Raw genomic sequence first — 21,023 nt, forward strand, 5'->3', positions numbered from 1 at the left:
TAAAAAGCAATAGGGTGCATAAAGCCAGAGATTAACAGTAGAGGGGCTGGGGAGATAGCTCAGCAATCTAAGTGCCTGCCTGGCAAGCGCAGTGACCCGGGTTCGATCCCCATACCACATGCCGTGCTGGCCCTGTCCTGGGTGTGCTGTGCCACTGAAACCAGGCACAGTGGTGCACGTCTGTAATCCCAGTGCTAGGGAGGCTGAGATAGGAGGTTCACTGTGAGTCAGAGCTGTGTAGAGAGACCCTGTCATGAAGAAAGAAAAAAAGAGAAGCAGGGGGATTACAAAAAGATGATTAACAGAAGAGCAAAGAGAGAAGAATCTGTGGTCCTCTTCTGGGCTCCCAGTGGCGCACATATGACAATTGGTACTTACAGATCACTCATAAGTAAACTAAGCACTCTGACAAGCACTTGTGTCCCAAGGTCACCCCCTGGTTAGTCCTCTGAATATCCCACCATGTAGGGGGCATTACTGCACCTTTCATATAAACAATGAGGAGATTTAAGCTCCAAGAGATGAAAGTCATTTTCTAAATAGTGGATCTGGTAAGTAGTGAAGTGGAGATGCCAACCAAGGCCAAGAGATGGTCAGAATCACTCCTGAAGTTGGCCAACACCTGATGCTAAGCCAACACAGCACACCATGGAGTACCAAGAATTGAACCCAGGTCTTTGTGCTTACCAGGCAGATGCTTAGACTACTGAACTATGTCCCTGGTTAGATTTCTAAACTTCTGTGCAAAAATATGTAATTTTTTATTCATATTTTAAAAATATTTTTTATTTTTTTAATGTTTTTCTCCATATTCTGTAGAGACTTAAAGTTTAACATATCAATACTACACGGAAGATACCTGTTCCATGTTGTGCATAAGATGTTTGCTATTCAGACAGATAGTGAGGTTAAAGCCAACTGTATATGTTGTAGGGTAATAATAAACTTCTCTTCTGGAGGGTTAACAAACTAAATTTGCAGACCAAAAATTAGAGAGAAAAAAGGGCTGCAAGGACAGCCAACATTTTGGCCCTAGCATTTCAAGGTCAGTGAAGACTCCGGACATAGCAAAACTTACACTGTAACGCCATGTAACTTAGGTGTGCTCCAAATTTTCTGATCAAGGAGATTATGGGGCCACAGCGCAATGTGATTGATGACATAGAATGTGCCTAAGGAGAGTCACATGGAGAGAAAACATTCTCTCAGGCTTTCACAGAGAGCAAAATGGTCAAGCAATGGCTATGACTCATCCACATGGCTGACACTGACAAAGGATCTACAACCTGTGGTACAGTGTTTCAGGATAAATCCTGAAGGGATTTGACCGACCTTATCAGACACAAAAGCTACATTTCTTGTTATATAGGTCTTGCTTTGTCTTGGTCTTAACCATCCAGCAGAAAAGTATAAAAACAAGGTATAAAAAGTAAAGCCATATTAATATGCTGAGCTGCGAAAGGCTCAGGTCAACAACTTCTGACATTGCCAGTCCTATGGATAACCCACTACTATTATGGACTACTGGACTATATTGGGTTATTTTGCTGAATTCACATACCTACAATATTTAAATGGCAATAAATACCCATATCTAACAAAACTAAACAAAAAGGGGGATACAAAGGAAGGACCATTTTGTATCTGTATATACAAAATACTTAGGATAGATATACATCTACTTTCTTTTAATTCAATGAATAGAAAGATTTGTTCTAGTAGTGTTTGGACAGGATATCATGTCAGCATCTTGTACTATGAATAACCACTAAGAAGATAAAAATATGCAATGTATTAACTATTGAAACTATCCTACTAATTGGTTTTGAAACTGTCTCACTGCTGTTTCTCAATAAAATTAATAAAAAAAACCTTTCCCTCCCAAAACAACAAAACAGCACCCTAGGACACTAGTACCATTAAAAGTGTGCAAAGCAAAGAACATTTTTCTTTCATGACAGGCACACTGCTGGCAAGCAAGCTACAGCCTGGAGGGTCACAAAGAACTCAACACGTTCACGGTGGCAGAGAGGGATACAGTAGCTGAATGGAGTAGCTGTGAGACTGAAAGACCCAGAAGCCTAAGTATTTACTTTTTGGCCTGTACAGATCTCTCTGGCTCACCAACTCAGAGGAGAGGATAGCAAAGGCCACTGGGTTGAGTGGCCAGATGAGCTGGCTATGGATTCTTTACCAGCAGCCACCAAAGCCATTCATGAATGGGACCCAGAGAGTCTGAGCCAGAGGTGAAGGAAAGTATGCTAGTCTGTCTTTGCAGGTGGTCTGAAGATAGGTTAATCTAATCAGCTGTTCCTATAGTGTTTCTCCAAACAAATGTGAAGTTCAGGGTGGATACTGGACTCAGTCACCTTCCCTGGTCAAGACACAGAATAGATGCAAAGAAAATATCCCTTTTATCCAAAATTATGACTGAGAGAGAGAGAGAGAGAATGTGTGTGTGTGTGTGTGTGTGTGTGTGTGTGTGTGTGTGTGTTTATACATACTAAACATGGTTTGGGTTAGAAACAAACATTTTGGAAAGGATGTTACCAAGTTTATCTTCCTTTGGTCTTTACACCAGATTTGGGTTCAAACTCTGGCTCCTCCTAACAGCTCTTTCAGCTTGGAAACCTTATCTCCTCTGAGGAGATACCACGCTAAGCTCTTGTGCTTTTGTATGTAAGACTCTAGCCAACAGCACAATACTGTGCTTGTATCTCTTAGAAACACACTGCACACTGCGATCTCTCACGTGAAATGAGTCCTCAGCTGATTAGCTGCTGGAGCTCGGCCACCATCCGTATTTTCTCCAACACAAAGGCCTGTCTTAAACTTTTCTGTAGAGACTGATCTTAGCATTGTGGAAAGAAGCCAGCCCACATAGTGAGAGAGGCCTCCGCCAGGCTGGGTGTCCCAGAAATGGTGCATGAGTTCATTATCGGGAACAGAGGAGACAACCAAAGCAGGGCCTCTGTCAGGGTGCTGCTGACTCTGGAAGTGCTGTGATTGCTTCTTGATCCAGCCAGCTCCTAGGGTTGGTCATTAGGGCTCGCCTACGTGTTTCTCGTCCTTGAACACTCAGTTCAAACCTACCATTCTGCCGGACTCCACTGGGCCTCAGTCACCTGTCTGCACGCTTACAGTGCTCTAGGTATAACGAAGATTTATCTGAAACACTGCACCCTCATGTGCTTGACTCCCACACAGTCCAAAATCTCTGCTATGGATAACCTCTGTTTTTCCTCTTACATGCAAGAACCTTACACAGTGTTTGCCCTGTATTACATATCTTTCACTATTTCATTTTTACATTCTACTCTGAAGATAAACAATGTTATTTTAATATTTTAAGTGAAGAAAATAGGTACACTGCTTAAGTAGCATGTCCAAGGTCACAAGTATTTAATGGTTAGAGCAGAACCAGATAGTCTACCCCTGACCTCTCTCTTGGACACAACACTACTTTGCCACACAAGTCAACAACAATGTTTGACAACAAATCCACACAAACATGTGGCCTTCAAAGAAAAGGAATAATCTTAAGGCCTCAGAAGTCTAAGAGTTATGTCAGATCTTAGGCAAAATTTACTAAAACATAACAATAAGATTAGAGTTGCCCATGGTGTGAAATCCACGTGACGCCTGAGGCCTCTCTCAGCCTGAAGCGCTCCAAGAGCATTTGTGGAACGGCTGTTTTACTCATCAATGGTTTGCTTCCCGCACACTTCCACCTTGGGAACGGAGCCTCCAGAGTGCAGCCAGTGTACTTTGCTTTAGTTTTTCTCGTGAAAACCACTGTAGACAGTCTGTACCCTCACACACTGTTCTTGAAATAAAGGATTTTGCAGCCTGCCAATCTGCTCTGCTGAAGCAGTAAGCATCATTAGCAGCAGACACAATTGCTGAGCGCACCCTGACCTGGGCGGGGTTCAACATGGACAGAACTATTTTAGCTCCTTGTAAAAGCACTGACTATTGAAAATAAAAGAAAAATTAAGCCAACAGAGACAGGAAGTTCCATAACTAAGCTGAACTTGAATAACTCTGTTTACAGAACAACCTTGGGTGGGGAGTTGAGTCCATTGTATCCCATGGGAAGTACGCTGAACGTGAAGGACTGCAGCTCAAGTGGGACAGAATCTGAGGCCTGAGAGGCACTGCGCAGGTCTCCATGGATCACAAATCACAGCACGTGAAAAAAGCAGCGGAGTAGCTGAGTGTAGTTCAGCGATTCAGCACTTGCCTAGCAGCGCAGGGCTCTTTGTTGTGCACCCAGCACTGCTATACCCAAGACAAAGCAGAACAATCCTATATTGTAACATCGTGATAACATGCTGACATGGTAATATTAAATAGGTAAAACAGTTACGTGGGCTTGCCAAGATAATATTTTAAATTTTAAGAAAAATTGCCAAGTAGTAAAATAAGATACATTATTCGACATTAATAAGGGTGCAGCAGATCTTTGTCCTGCTCATTTGTCAGTTCCTTTAGGCACACGTCCACCTGCTGCCCACCGTCCAGCACTGTGCCTTAGTCGATGCAGTCCTGCCGGAAGCGTGAGGTACTCTACCAGCCCCAGCTCCTCCCACGGAAGCCAGCGGCCTCTTTGGGGGACCTGGCCTCCCAGGAACCAAGCTTATGCTCAGCGGAAGACTTGCACTCCCGAGGACTCTGGTGTGAATGCAGAATGTGCTTCCGCTCCTCCAGCTGACAGGGTGTGCCGGGCACAGGCCGCCCACGGGCTGCTTGCTGGGCTGTGCGCTCGGCTCCTGACCTGGCCCTCAGCCCTGCATGCTTGCCCTGCCTGCTTTCTTCCAGTGGCTCCCCCTCTTTGTCTGTGGTTCCAATTGTTTCAGTTATTTGCTCCCAAAGCGTAAGTGCTGGATGCCAGCTGAGCAGGGAAACTGAGGAAACCCCAGGCTGTTCAAGTTGCCCCGTGAGGCCACAAGCGAGGACAGAAGTAGAAGAGAACAGAGTCTGGGGCCCTGGGGAGACGACAGCAGGTATGGCCATGCCTAGAGAGCCAAGTGAAGGTCACCGCTACATGACTTGAATGGGGCAGAGCAGCCCTGGGTCCACCAGGGTGAGCAATGGTCCCAAAGGAGGTTCTTCCTTTAAGTCAGGCTTGAGGTTCCAGTTGATATTGTTATATTAAGAAACAGCTTGTATACCAAGAAAAACTTATAAGGACATGAAGAAGTTTCTTGTTTTCTGACTCAGAATAACTGTTCAAAACAGAACACTCAGATCACAGACCACAACTTAACACATGGAGTGTTCTAAAGAAACATGCGCACGTCCCTTCCCTTCTCCACACTCACCTTTCCCACCCACTTGGCTGAACTGAGAAATCACACTCATCTGCTTCATTTTGTTTATGGCTGATTTTATAGCTCAGCTCATCACTAGGATTATTTCCATCTGAATTCACAGGGTGAAATGCTTTCCCATGGGTCTTATTTCCATAAATTCACTTATAACGAGCCCATGTTAAATTTTATATAATATATTTACAACATCTAAAGTTAAAACTAAAAATAAAGTTATATCTTCCATTTAGAACTCTATAAAAAGTAATTTTTGGATTAATGAACACTTCCAGATCCATGTTATCTCCTTTCTTTGGCAATGAACTTGTAAGGAAAGAGATAAATGGGAAGAACACCGCTTCAGCCGCTGGCTCATACCTGAACAGGGCCTCTCGTGACAGCCAGATTTCGTTCTGTTTCACAGTTTTCCAGGAGAAGAGCAGCAGCAGCAACACCATGCATGCGGTCAGGGTGGTGGCTCCACAGCGATTCAGCCAGGCACCGAGCTTGCTCAGTCCATGCACAAAGAGGATGCAGTAGCCCATGCTGCAAAAACAGGGCAGGAGACAGCATTACTGTAGGTGCAGAGGACACTCTGAGCTTGCAGTCCCATGTAGCTTTCTAACGAAGCTTCCCCAAGCTACATGAGCAAAGAAAGTCTCATCTCATGGTCTAAATGGATTCTACGGCTCAGACTTGCTCATATCACTGGATATGGTTTTTGGGATCATGAGCCCAGATCTGGATGGTACAGTGAGTCCTTCACAGCTCTGTGGGCGGCATTCTCGGAGGTTCACTATCAGGATCTGGGCAGGATGCTGATCACCAAGGGTGCTGATCTACTTCCAGGGACAGGCTGCAGGCTAGGTCTCTGATGCAGGTCAGCAAAAGCCCTTCTGCTTGGAAAAGCCACCCAGAAGGCAACCCCTGCACTACCCAGCTCCGAGCTTGCTCCAGACAAGCGGTACCGACAGTGTTTAGTCTGGCTCTGTGACAGGCTCAGAGCTCATGCACTACGCCAGACGCACCAGTGCCACATCCCTGAGAGTTCTATCTTGGGGGAAGATGGTCTCTCACTCCAGCCACAAGACACTCCATAGAGAGGTGTCTTGGCCCCTGAGCAGGTGCAAAAGAACATGAATTTATTTTGTACCCGGAACTGCTGAGTTTATTTTAGCCAAAATTTGCTACTTTCAAATGATGTTAACGTCTAATTATTAAAGTATCTAAAGCATGTAGCATGCTTGCATAAAGCAACCCTAGACACTAATAAGACACTAATACTATGCAAAGATCTAAATAGATACAGTCCATGTGCTCGCTCAGCTATCTGTTTGCTCTTTCTCTTGTCGTGTTCTAGAAGACCCTACAGATACAAAGGGCAGAGCACAAGCCAGGCTCTCAAAGAACTGCACTCCAACGAATCAAGCCAACCTTGTAAAAGGAGACAAGTAAATATTCTCATCTCTAAATACATCTTCTTTGAAAGAGCATCCCTCTGCAGTTGGATCTCCTTTCCAAGTGTGTGTGCCTCAGTATGAAGAGTACAAAATAAAGTAGAGCCTTTCAGCTTCTGACCAGCAGCCCGGGCAGTTAGGCAGAGCTGTTTCAGTCTCACATTCTGTTGGGTGGACCAGCTCTGTAAGTATCTGGGCGCCACTGTTGGCTAGGTAAGTCCTCATCCTACTCACTACTGTGGATGAGCGTCTGACTAAGGAGACCCGTGTCCCCTCGCCTCACCCTGAGGCCTGGATTCAATGCCAGAGAGCCTTACAGAAGCTGTGCCACGATGAAGTCCCAGTGTAACCTCCCCCACCAAATACACCAAAGCTCTTCCACCACTCCCACATTCGGTCTCAAAGGCTGGAGCGTCCCTACAATCCTATTCCTGGGCACCAACAGCATTCCTCTGCCCCCCACAGAGGCTGCTCCAATCCACCTCCCCTGCTGGTCACCTGTCTCTCTTGCCCCAGGCCAACCCCTGCCCATCACAGGCAGGATGCTTCTGGTGCCAGATACAGGTCTTCCAGGTGCCATCCTTCATTCGCCAGACATTTAATGAGCACCCACTATGTACTAACATATTTCATACATCAAGAACATTACCAAGGAGCAACACTGTAGTTTTCATCCTAAGGGAGTGCAAAGAGATGCAAATTTCACATCCAATGACCATGGTCCATACACCGTCCTAGTGTAGAGTCTGACAGGAAAGCTTGCTCCCCATGTTTTCATACATTACCACAGGATCACCTACTTTCTTCCCATGTGCTCCACTGATAGACTCGGAGTCTAGGAATCACAGCTGCCGTGTGACACAGCCATGGGAAAGGGGAATTCTACCAGTTCTAGAGCAGAGGCCAAAAAGTGGTACAAGACAAGAATAATACAGATAGTAACACAAATAATTTATATACCTGTAGTGTTCAGGGTACTTCTTGCATGCCAGGCACTATATTTTATAACAGCCTGCCTACCGCACCTGTGGGACCAGTGGCAAGGACAGAACTTTATGTATGTTACTATTTTAAATATTTAATCCTTAGCACCCTGCATTTCATTCATGAGGAAACTCACATTTAGAAGAATTAACTTGCTCACTGTCCTTGAAGCTGTAATGAGTCCAATCTGAAGACTGCGCTATAATGTAGAAGTTCTCAAAGCTTTCCTGTAAAGGGCCAGATAGGCCTTTAGGTACTGGGGATCACAAAGTGATATCCCAAAGTACAGTGCTTTCACATGTGGACTGAAGAGGCAGCCTCGAGGTCTCTGAGCTTCCCCATCTCTGTCACTCAGTTGTCTCTTCTTTCCTGAAATGCAGGGAAGGGCTCTTCTGATCTCCTTTTATCTACATAAAGACCAGATCCACCAAAGAGAGGAACAATGGCTTTTAATCTTACAAACATTTCATTAACTGAGGAAGATTAAACTCATATTGCAGAGAAGAGACTAAACATCAAACACCACACCTAGTGCACAGAGAGCTCTGGGAGAGGCCGCTGGCTATACATTGGGCCTTTTCATCCCCCCGTGAGATCCCTGCTTTCCCAGGAAGCTGCCTTCACTTCCCTCCCCTCACAGAGAGATCTGAACTTCAGCCATCTGCCCTCTCAGACAGCCGGGCCTCAGGTGGCTCCTGTGCAGTGGATTTGTACACTTTTTCTCCTGTGAATCTGCTTATTGTCAGCTCTTTTCAGTAGATTTAACTACTCCAACCTTCAGGGGCAGAGGGAAGCCATTTTCATGCCTTCTGGGCTATGTTCTGTCTCTGCAATAGAAAGGCGGCCATCAAGGGAAGGGAACTGAGCAAGCATGTCTGTGGTCCAACACAGTTTATTCTTAGAAAATGAGACAGTGGGCCAGACTTGGGTTCCAGGCCAAGCTTAGTTTGTGGACTTCCACTATTGGTAAAATAGACGAGAACACCATTCTTTTCCCTCTGCTCGGTGACTGCATCCAGTAACAGTATGGTTTTTGGTTTTTTCAAAAGTCCTTGCATTAACATATGCTTCGAAGCATATTAGACCATATAAATTAATCTCTACTTAGGTTTGCAAATTTTTTGGAGAGTACTGTATGCCAGGTTTAAATTCCTTAAAACCTGACACAAATGTCACAGAGCTCAAGATGCTTCTCCACTGAGAAACTTCATCACTCAACATCTGCCTTTTAGGACCTGAAATACTTTACTCCTAGCTCTTCTTGATTTGATGGTTCACGTTGAGAAGTCTGTCGTGATTCTGACAGGCTCCCCTTCATGCAGTTCTCAGCAGTAGGAGGAGACAGGTGTTATCCTCATTGTTAGGGGCATGACAAGGACTATCACCAACAGCTGGAAATCATGCAAATGAGAGGTTTTCCTGCTTGCTTGGGTGATGAGGCCAGAGTCCTGCTTGCTTGGATTAGTCTGGTGAGGGACTCTGCGCTGTTGACCATGGACACCCCATGCCCAGGGCACACAGTGGCCTAGCTCACCACAGATCCTGGACAAAACCATAACCTGGAGGGCCCAACGTGAGTGACTCAGCTCAGCATTAGCATGGCTTTTCAAAGTACTCTTGAGAAACGGCAACATTTCCACATAAGCAGACATTTCCTCTCCCTCCTTCTTCCAACAGCTGGAAATCATGCAAATGAGAGGTTTTCCTGCTTGCTTGGGTGATGAGGCCAGAGTCCTGCTTGATTGGCTTAGTCTGGTGAGGGACACTTTGTGCTATTGACCATGGACACCCCATGCCCAGGAGGGCTGTGGAGAAGAAAGAAGAACTCACAGAGAGCAGAGAATCCAGAAGAGTCCAGAGACTGCCGTTCCACTGGCACTTGTGGCTTCTGTGGCCAAAGATGAGTTAGTCTTATTCATTCACTCTAAAAGGGGTTGATGTTGCCTACCACACTGCCACAAAGTTGTGTCTTGCATAAATGAACAAAAGTCTACAAAGGTGTTCTCTCATCGGAAGGTGAAGCTCAGGGCGCAGGGTTTTTCAAGTGCAGTGGTCTGTGGTCAAGCGCACTTCCGGGAGAGATGTGTTAGCCACACATCAATATGGTTTGTAAGTAGGTCTATAAATATGCCTAAAGCAAAGTTGGCTTTTAAAAGTCCAGACTGATCCCAAATACCTAATCTACAGGACAATTATAAACATTTTAAGAACATTCACCAAAAACACCCCGAAAACTGCAAAATGACTTGCACGCTATTCCTTGCCTCAGCAAGGTTTGATTCACATATTGTGCTTATGGCATAAATCCTGCCTAAAGTACGTGAGACACACATAATTGTGTAGTTCAGTCCCTGCGCAGTCCGTACCATGGACACGGGCAGCTACTCAGACAACGCGACACCCACGTCACATTCCCCTCCATGCTGTGCAATGTGTGTCTCTACGACAGGGAAGAGATTGCAAAGTGTAATTTCTTTGGTGATGCGGCACGGTGACACATACTTGTGGTCCCAACATTCAGGAGGCAGAGGCAGGGTGACTTCCATGAATCTGGTACAAGCCTGGGCTAGGTGGTGAATTCGAATCAGCTTGAAACTAATTACATATTGAGACCCTGGCTCAGAAACAACAACAACTATTTCATTGATGAATTCATGCACAGTAAAGAAGCTTTAGCACTCAACGTTGAGAAGAAATAAAATATGTAGTGTTTGGAAGTTCAGGCCAGCAACCGAAGGATAGAACGGTAACTCACTCATTTCTGTTTCCTGAGACTCGCAGCTCCCAGGGCTGCCTCACAAGTGTGGTGAAAGAGGGCCAAGAAGGGGTCAGAAACTGACTTGGAGACAGGGAGGCTTATATGGGTCAACCGAGCTGGGCTGGGCCCATGGCTGTTTATCACCAGGGAACTGTCTTTGCATAGCGCTCACTCCCGCCTTGCCTGGCTTACATACTCTGGACTAAGTTCTCCACGTGTGGCTCCGCTTGCCCAAGGCCAAGTGTCTAAAGCTACCTCTAAAAGAAAAGCCAAAAACACTTTCTCTAGCTTTCTGCAGCACGCTCATCTGTAGACCCGAAAACGGCTGTTTTCTTCCTCACAGACCACGACCCCAGCAGCCCAGGACCTTCACCACCAGAGAAAGGTGGACGGAGTTCAGTCTGTAGCCGCTGCACTCCTGCCCTGCTCTGAGACCAGCACCTGCACAGGCCTGGGCCCTGTCCCTAGTCACTGTACACCAGTTCTCCACTGTGTGTGTGTGTGTGTGTGTGTGTGTGTGTGTGTGTGTGTGTGTAATTTAAAATCTAGCATATATTCTGTTGAGTATGTAAAGAAAACAAACATATACAAAATGACAGCTCCTGCACCAAAGGGAACCAAAGATATCCAAGGCTTCTAAAAACGAAATAAAGATTTTTTTCAGTATCACTAAAATTTGAGTAAGAAAGCAATGTTTGAAAGAAATCACCAGTGTGGATCTTAAGATAAAAGGAGACTAAATCCCCACCCACTCACAAAAGGTCTCCAAGGAAGACAGGCCACACAAGCAGCAGAGCCTGCCATACCTACATGCTGCAGGTGACATCTAACAGGAGCACCTCTCTTCCCCTCTCTTCCCCGACAGAGGCCCATTTTGCAACCTTGGTAATGGTTGGATGCACTGTGTCAACTGGAAAAGTTCAAAAGTTTAACTAAACTGCTCCGCAGCGGGCCAGAGGCCTTACTTTGTAAACATGCTCCTTCTGTACAAGAGGAGGACACTGAGGCGGTCCGAGCGCTGCATACACCAGCCCCGAGCTGGGGGTAACCTGCTTACAACACACAGGAGTAAAGGAGACTTGTCTCCCTTCCCCATTTGCTCTTGTTGTCTTCCCAGGCCTTGACGTGCTGCCCCTCACCATGCTGCCCTGTCTTGGAGCCAGTGGAATAGACAGAAACTTCCACAAACTGTGAGCTAAATAAACCTTTTGTTCCTTAATTTGGGGTGTTGGGTATTTTGTCTCAGCAAGGAGAGAAAAGTAATCAAGACACCCATATACCACGGTGCTTCAGGACTTCTAGTTGTCGCAGGGTGGCAGCCTGCTGAGCTCCGGCCACTCACTTTGGACTTCCCTTTTGAATTCCTCACTTTTGAGCATAAGCGCTCAAATAAATGCAGAGGTCTGAGAAGAAAAGGTGAAGGAAAGGGAAGAGCTATGATGCTTCGATTTTCTTTAACTCTGACTGTATAGGGTAGACTGAAATAATAACTCAAAATGACCTAGTATAACTTACAAATTCTCCACACACATTATCCCATTTAATCTCATCTAGATCTTAATTACACTCTCAAATTGTACCATTAAATCTTGGTTTCTAAGACATTTGCTGTTTACCACTTAAGACTTAATAGACATAAACATTGGTCTTATAACTGAGTTGTACAAAATTAAAGCCTTGGTTTATGTTCCAATCTATCCACATCCTGTGCCCTGAACTGAGCACAATCCATCAAGCAGGACACTGGCCAGTGGAGCCTCAGCCCTTGCACCCTGACGCCCTCTCCACTCTGTTCTCCTGTTGTGCCATCCTTGTCTACAATCTCTGGCCTCACATCTCGCTCACCTGGTCCATCCATGAAGGCCGCTTCTGCTTCCCTTTGTGGTCATGAGCTTCATGCAGCCCTCAGCCTGGGACGCCTTGCTGACCAAGCCACCCTGCCCAAGTGCCGCCCTCAAGAGCAGTCTTCACTGAGTGAGGCACGCTTGAATCTCACACCCTCCTCTGCCTTCAGGTCAGAGGCTGTGGGGGCCAGTCCCAGCTGGCACAGCAGGGCAGAGACAAGCCCACTCAACAGTAATCTTTCTGTTCTTCTCCTACAGCACTTTGGGTAGAATTGTATCTGATTTTTGAGCCCCAGATGGGCTCATGAGCCACCAGGGGGCTCTAACGGCGGCAGGCCGGGGATGTCTCCTGCTGTGGGCTGGAGATGGAAGAAGACAGCAAGGGCAGAGAATGCCAAGACTCCATAGACCCAAGTTTCTTCTGAAGAATGGTGAGTAACATGGGAGACACCAAATTTGAAAGCACTGGATACTTACGGGAGGCAGAAAGATTTTCTCACTTCTTTTCACAATGCAAATTTTGGATTCTGCCACACTCCTTTCAATGACATCATTAATTTGCTTGCTCCTTCTCTCTTCCCCAGTCACCAAGGCAACAGGACATAGCATTTTTCCACATCAGTCCCCCACTCTCATTATGACATAAGAACCTGACTGTTTTAAGCTGACTATGGCAGAAATATATAAAAACGGCCTCATGGCCAATCCTAAAGAATAACTGAATGGACTTGAGTGGTTCACCCAACGCTTGTGTCTTCTTATATGTATATAGTCTCAGAAGGTTGGTAAGCTTGACCTTGTAACTGTGAAAACTTCAATTAATCCATACTCTTGGCTTTTCAATGAATAGCTCAGTGACAAACCCGGGCTTCCTGGCTGGCCCTATGAGAATGTCAAAGCATGAATCCTAAAAGCACAACCCTGAGTATGTGGCTCTGCCTGGCACTAGGACTTACTATTGTGCTTGTGACCTGGCCCCACAGAATTGGAGTCACATGGCACTTGTGGCTCAGCCTTGTTCCATTCTTACCAGTCATGGCCTCAGACAAAACACAAAGTATCACTATCACTGTGGGGCAGTGTGACCCTGGCCACAAGCACCTGCCTAGAGTCAGCCTGCAGCTTGGGCACCGAGTTCCACCTGGCTTCCACCAGCTGGCAGATGGTGAGCTGGCTCTACTTCCCAGGCTGCTCTTCTCTCTAGCAGCCACCTGTGCTGTTGTAGGATGAGCTCTGGCTATGCTCCTGTCACCTCTGCATCCATGTCCTCCTGACACCCGGGCTGAGTGACTAGGCCACTGCTGTCCTGTTATTTCCCAGAACCCAGTCAATCTCAGTACAGCGCAGATTGTGCCTGACTACTTCCTGGACCTGCCAGGCCCCTCAGAGCAGATCCCTACTGCACCTGTCCAGCTGGACACAGGCAGGCCTGCCATTGCATTTGAGGAAACAACTGTATAAGAAGGCTTACAGGGAGGCAGCCTGGCTTTTTACACAGTTGTTCTGAGCCAGAGAGCAGCTGAGGTGCAGGGCTGTGAGGCCCTTAGAGATCATATAGGATTTCAGTCCTCAGAGTCTGAGATTTCAGAAATTATTAACATTTATACAAAACAGGAGTGGGTGGGAGAGGAGCAGCTCGGGCCATCTAAAAGCATGACACACACTGAGAATCTAGGAAAGGTTTGATCCCATGATTTTGTAAGACTACACAGACTTAACTTTATGCTCTCTAGTCATTGTGACTTTCCTCTGGCAACTCTGGACGAGCAGATGTGTGCCTGGACGGGGAAGTGGAGAGAGTGCAGTCACGGTGGTGGGCTCTCCTGTAGCTGCCTTCTGAGAGGCAGGCGCTGCAGCATCGCCAACAGCAGCCTTCCACTTCAAAATGACAGGATTTGAAGATACTTCTTAAACTTCAACGTAAGTAAAGCTCACCCTTTTCTAAGCCTCTCTGTCTAATGTGACTGTGTGTTTTGGGGCTACACAGAGCAAACGGGGTAGTTTCTACTTTCCTCTAAGAGCACGGGGTAGTTTCTATTTTCCTATTCTCCCTCAGATTCAAAATGTTGAACTTCAGTGTCCTCCATTACTTTTGTACTACTTCTAATCTCAAATATTATCCAACCTCAAATATCATTTCCATCTTCAATTCTTCCTGTGAACTCCTTTGCTCTGTCCATTCAAGTTTTCTTCAAGTAGCTTAGGAATTTGCTCTTTGGCACTGAAGTGAATAAATCATTCTTAATGTGGCAGGTGGCTGAATATTCAATTACTTTCTATGACTTTATTTGAGAGCTTTGAGTATTTCTGCTTCATCGATTCTAAGAAATTTTAGTCCTTTGAAGTCTTCTAATGTGACTTTCATAAAATACAAAGAAGCCATAAAATTATATGCTTCTTTGAGAAGAATAAGAGCACAAAATTTCTATGAAAGAATGGTTTCAGCCCTCCACCAATTCTCCTCCTTGTTCATAAAAGATAGCTACAAAACTGACATTAATCACTAGAAGAAAACATTATTTCAATTTCTTTTGATGGTAAAACTCTGACCCTAAAAGCCACGAAGTACTAAGCAAATAGCTGATTGCTTTCCCTTTTATCCACATTCTACATACAAATCAGGAAGCAATGCCATTTAGGGGCTTTTCTGGGTCAGGGCAAAGAAGAGCAGAAGTCAGAAGAGCTAAATGGCTTCTTCGGTGTTCGCTGTAAATGAGAGGATGTGGCCAGTCTGCCTCAACTGGGCTTCTCCAGTGAAAGGGCCAAAGCTCTGCCTGGAAGGAGTGGCCTCAGCCAGGCTCCTGGGACTTGCAAGGTCTGATGGAATGTGAAGGTCTCACAGGAGCTTGAAACAAACAAAAATGAACACAGGAAGCTCACCTTATTCAGAAGTGTAACAAGCTGCGTTGTTCCATTTGTTATTTTGGTGCTGGAGTCCAAACCAGGCAGGGCCTTGCCCATGCTAAGCATGGGCCCCATCATGGAGCTCCACACACAGTCCTTACCAACTGGGCTTCTCACTCCATTTTCCTATCGCATGCTACAGTTTCAGAGCCAACAAAGTTTCTGCATGAAGACAATGACCTGGCTTTATTTTCACTGAGCATATCTTGTCTGTACCTGTACTCTCCTTAACAAAGCTGGGTACTAGCACAGTGGACACGGCACACTGTTGTCCAGGTCAACAATGAAAGGAGATTTGTGGAGAGAAGAGGCCCGTATGCACAAAGTGCTCAGGAGGGCTGACGTATAGCTCAGTGGTGAAGGCTTGCTGATGATTCGCAAGGCTCTAAGGTCAACGTGTGGCACTTGCGAGCTTCTGCAGGATCATCTCATGGGGAGGTCCTGTTCAGTGCACTGCTGGCCCCAGAAGAGGGGCGCGGCATCTGTAACAGTCTCTGGCCCAGGGGAGGATTTCAGTAGCTCTCAGTATAGAAGTCCTCCATTCTCCCTGTGACAGGGAAGCTGGCCACTGCCAGATAACATCTCCTTCTGAGTCAGACTTTTACTGTCAAAGAAAACTCAAACACTTATAAAATGGCTCTGGCAAAGTCATGGACACGCTCTACAACTGCAGCACAGAAGTTACCTCATAAGCTTCAACTTCTTAATCAGCCAGGGCAGCTTCTTAGATGAGCACTGAATCCAGGGCCATAAGTAAACCAGCTCCGTCGCTGGTCTGCAGTGATACAGTGAGAATGTGAAGAAACACGGGGATTCACTAGACACACATCACCCCATCTGAATACCCTGAGCTTCCAGGTCCACGTTAAATTGCCAAGCCTGATCAGGCCTGTGGAGCAAGGGGTGGCCAGGTGACCTCAGGCCACCTCTCAGGGGAGGACAGCACCTCCACCTCCTTGATCACATGACTCTGAACTGCTGAGTACAGCCTTGCCAGCTCGGTACCCTGCTGGGCGTGGAGATGCCATGGAAATGAACCCAGGACTTCCTGGTGGTTGGGAGAACGTGTCAGAAAACAGTGACAGAGCAACAGCACTGCAATGCACAGACACAGAGCATGAGAGGAGAACGATGGCCTCTGGGGTGAAGGTCACCTCATGGGACAGTGATGGTGAGCACCTGTTCATGGAGCTGGCCAAAGAAAGCAAATCCATCTGGTTCTCAGAGGCAGGCACTGGTTCCGGCCAGTGCTGATGCTCTGCTCCTGTGTCTTTTGGGCAGAAATGCACGACATTAGAGGGGGGGGCTCCTGGAGATAGCAGCACGGGAGGAGCCAGAGCTAGCACAGTCCTGGTGGCATCTGGGGACACACATGTCTGGGCAAGAGGAAGCCCACTAAATAAGACACTACTAAGGGCTTCCCTATGGCTGGGTGCTTTGTTCTCCCCTCAAGTTACCTCTTGTACCCACATCAGAAAACCCCTGCCACACTTGTGATTCTTTTTCACTTGGAATGCAGAGTCCTGTGGGTCAGATCTCAGGGTTCCTGGAAGTATCAAGGCCGCGTCATCACACAGAGCAGAGTGAAATGAGTTTGCCATGCTTACACGTTCTTCTTTTTCTTTCTTAGTGGACAGTAACACTGAGATACACCGATAAGAGGAAGTGTGGTCAGGTCAGTAGACCAGGACCCACAGGCCAGCTCTGTCCGCAGTGAGCCTTGGCGCCCTGGCCAACCCCCAGAGCTCTCAGAGTTCAGGCTTCATTTGGGGAAAATAATGACAATGGCACAGCTTGCATCAATCATAATACTTAATATTCATCAGCCATGTATAATGTACAGTGGCCCCTCACTTATCACAGAGGTTACGTTCCAGACGCCCCTGCCACAAGTGGAAATTGGTAAGGTAGTAATGTTGTATTTATATATATTTTAAGGCTTAATAAACCTTTGCTGCACTTTTAAAAACACTTCTAATGTTCTTAACCATTTTCTAAAGTTGTAAACCTATATAATTTTAACAACATACGTATACTGTACAGTAATGCAAAATCCCGCGATATAGTGAAAAATCCGTGATAAATCATAGAGATTGTTATTTTTGAAAATCCATGCACCAGTGAGTCTGCGAAAGCTGCACCATGAAATTGCAAGGGACGACTGCTCAGCACGTTAGAAGGTTAGCATGTGATGATCTCGTTCACTGATCTCAACATCAAGTTGAGTGCTGACTTATAGCCATGTTAGACGCTGGAGAACACTGAGGCTCAGAGGAAGTGCACTGGTGCCGCAGCCAGCCTCTGCGCAGGTGCTCAGGGTGCACTGTGAGCCTGTGCTCACCATGCCAATCCATGGCTGCGAGGGCACAAGGTACTTGGCATGGTGACTGAAATGCTGTGGACTTTCAATAAATGTTTGGGTACAATTAATGACAAACTAGTACTAATAAGCACTGTAAGTAGTACTTTAAAGAATATTAGAGGGCCAGCCAGATAGCTTAGTAGTTTACAGTGCCTGCTTAGGCAGATGCAGGGACTGGGGTTCGATCCCCTGTGTGCTGTGCTGGCCCTACCCCCAGGACGCACTGAGATGGCGACTGAGACTGAGCGTGGTGGTGTGCACCTATAACCCCAGTGCTTGGGAGGCTGAAAACAGGGGAATCTTTACAAGTCTGATCTGTGTAGTGAGACCCTGTAGACCCTGTACTAAATACATGAAGAAAAAAGAGAGAATATTAGAACTTATTAAACCAAGTAAAAAACTTCATTTTGTTAATAAACACTGAGAAAAAGATGTGAAATTCATTTGTCTTTGTAGTTACAGATGCTAGTGCAGCACTTGCAGCAGAGATGCTCTGTAAACATCAGCTGGATGCGAAACTGGAATCACGGTACCGCAGAGAAGGACCAACGAAAGACCCTCTGCACTGGGCCAAGAGAAACACTCCCCACAAGGACCGATGTCAGCGCTTCATGCTCGCTCGGTTGGTGCCCTCCTCTCCATGGATGAGCCAATCCAAGACCATCTCCAGGAAGCACAGAACATGACAAACTAGGCTGCATGCTGTCCTCATTGAGCTGTGTGTACGAGGAGGGGCCTCTTTTCCAGATAGGTCTGAGGTCACTTAGAGCAGCGTAAGAATGGTGCTTCACCTCTGACTCTTGGTCAGATTAAATCACCATGCTGCCAAGTCCCAGGAAACTGTTAGGTTTAGTGTGAGGGAATCAGAGATTGTGATACTCATTTCTAATTATGCATTTTAAAAACATCAAATATGATGTCATAAAACATAATTCCCTTAAAGTACTTTGGATTGTGATACTGCCTTTTAGAAAAGTTAATTCTTACAAAACTTCAGAAAATATTGTAGAACTTAGAGAATGAAAAATCAGGAGGATAAGCTAAATATTAATTGTAGGAAGATTACTGAAATCTCAATTTTATGACATGAGCAAACTTGATGCAAAGGCTTTATACGTCACTCAAGTCCTCACAGTCAGCAAAGAGCAACACCGAGATCTGCCGGGCCAGTGACCTTCCAGGACCTGCACAGAAACATGGCCTTGGAAGATCCTGCGAGGAAGAGGACAGGCGAGCCTCAGTACTGCCCATGTTCAGGCCCTACTGACATTGTGCACACTTCTAAATGCCCTTCATAAGTTTTAAATCATTTTTTTCTCAAGGACACATTTTGTTCATTTATTCCCACTTGAATTAAGTAAGGAAAAAAAAAAAACAAACAAAAAATGAGGACATGCTCTACAGTATTTTATACAAATCAAAATCTATTTCTAAAAAATAATATTTAATAAAACACATTTGGACAAAGATGGTTCAGTAAGCAACACTGCTGAACTCCTGCCGGTCCTGAAGTCAGCACTTTCCAACCAGCTTCAGCTTGTGCCCCAGGGCGAACCTCTGACTCTGCGTGTGTGTGTGTGTGTGTGTGTGTGTGTGCGCACGCGCAAGCACAAGCGAGCGCCCATGCATGCACAGGCACAAATGCCATCTCACCAGCCTTCTGTGTGGACACGTCACCATGCAAAGAACATGATATTGTCAAAGCTGGGCGCAGAGGGCAGGGCTGCAAAGGGGGACCGCGGCAGCAGTTACCTAGGCATGTAAAGGACTCTCTCGGCCACCACAAAGCCCACCCTGAAGAAGAGGTTGCTGGCGGGAATGAACGGGAACACCAGGAACGACAAGCCCACGAGGACCTCCTTGTGCTCCAGCCTCTGCAACACACAACGGGGAAGGGCGGGTTAGCTTTGGCCTGCTCCACTTCCACCAGCTTTTCACCACACCACTGCTCTCCTCTCTCATTCCTGGGGAAGGAAAGGTAAGTTAGAACATGCAGACCTTTTTCCCTGTGAGCTCAACGTACCCTACAAAGCCTCAGGCTAGAATCACTGGCAGGTCAAAACGCTCATGGGTGCCCCAGATGCACATCTGCCACGAAAACGTGGGATATAGGCTGCTGTGGCTTGTATCCAGATGTCCCCCCAAGCCTCACGAGGTCACGGGTGGGGGTTGTCCAAGGTGGATGAAGCCATGGCATGTGATGCTGGGACTGATTCATCGTGCAGTGCTAAGATTAAGGCTGCCCACCTGTATGGTAAGTGCTACCTGCTTGGGTAGTCTCAACAGGACACAAGGAACAGAAAGGAAGTCAATGCTTGTTACTTGCTGCTTTTTGTGGCTTCTTCCTGCCATGAACGGCTTCTCCTCTTTGATGCCCCTTAACCATGCCACCCTGCCTTGCAACCAGCTGACTATGTACTGAAACCTCTCCACACTGTGAAACAGAACTCTTTCTTCCTTTACCTCTGCGTGTTTGGTATTTGGTCTCAGCAAAGATAGAAGTTAACTAAGACATTGGCACAATGGTACCAGACACATCTGCTCCTCCCTGTGGGCTGGCCTTACAGTAGCCCTGCTTCTTGGTTCTGGAAGCTTCAGAACTGCTGTCCCCCAGGCACCTGGGGACTGTCCAGAAGCAAAGCAGCTGGACAGAACAAAATATACTGAAAATTCTCTAAGAGAGCTGCTGAAAAAGGAGGAAGAGACGGAGGAGAAAGAGGAAAGGCAGGAAGAGAAGGAAGAGGAAGGGGAGGAGGAGGAAGAGGAAGAGGGGGAGGAGAAGCTCCTTAAGGAAGCAAAGCTCAGTATAGTGGAAATAAAATGCTGATGGTGAGATTTAGACACCAACAAGGGGGCTTGACTGAACTGAAGAGCTTCTAAGCACCTCTCAAATTAAGCCTGGAAAGTAAATTACTGTATCAACATTTTTGTAATAAAAAAACTCATTATAAAAATTCATTAAATTGATAAAAGACCTTTTTCTAGTATTTGAAAAGACTCTTCTTAATCTTTGTGTAATTAGTTAAAAATGTATAAATTAATTTGTAAAGACTTTCATAATTAAACATTTTCTCTTTACCACTCACAACATGTTACTATAAACACTGTAAAAAGCAGTGCAATCCTGTCATTCCCAAGCTGTCACACAGTGCAGGTGGCAGGCCCGGAGGGGGGCCTGCGCGTCCCTGGTGGAGGCACTCCACCCTCTGGTGGTGCTCCCTCGGGGCTCCTCCCCCGAAGAGGTTGATTAAGCCAGCCCTAAATACAGATTTAGCATTCTTCCACAACAATAAAATTGAAGGGCCTAAATTTGTAGCAAATTCTGCAGCAGTTATTGAAGTTGTGCTGCTGGGCATTCTCAGTACTTCAAAGACGGAACACGTACACAGGGCAGAGGTAATA

The 21,023-nt window shown here is 46.2% G+C and overlaps 1 protein-coding gene across 2 annotated transcripts in view; it reads right to left on the reverse strand.

Annotated features, from left to right (window-relative positions):
* Tmtc1 (transmembrane and tetratricopeptide repeat containing 1) overlaps positions 1-21,023 on the reverse strand; it is a 241,028-nt gene that overhangs the window by 63,150 nt on the left and 156,855 nt on the right. For both annotated transcript variants that reach the window (XM_023716051.1, XM_023716045.1), the window contains exons 5-6: positions 19,374-19,495; positions 5,691-5,858 (exon numbers count right to left, since the gene is read on the reverse strand). In XM_023716051.1, coding sequence (XP_023571819.1) covers positions 5,691-5,858; positions 19,374-19,495 — 290 coding nt within the window. The remainder of the gene's footprint in view (positions 1-5,690; positions 5,859-19,373; positions 19,496-21,023) is intronic.

Source organism: Octodon degus, unplaced genomic scaffold (assembly GCF_000260255.1).
Source record: "Octodon degus isolate 3935 unplaced genomic scaffold, OctDeg1.0 scaffold00004, whole genome shotgun sequence".
Lineage (NCBI taxonomy): Eukaryota > Metazoa > Chordata > Mammalia > Rodentia > Octodontidae > Octodon > Octodon degus.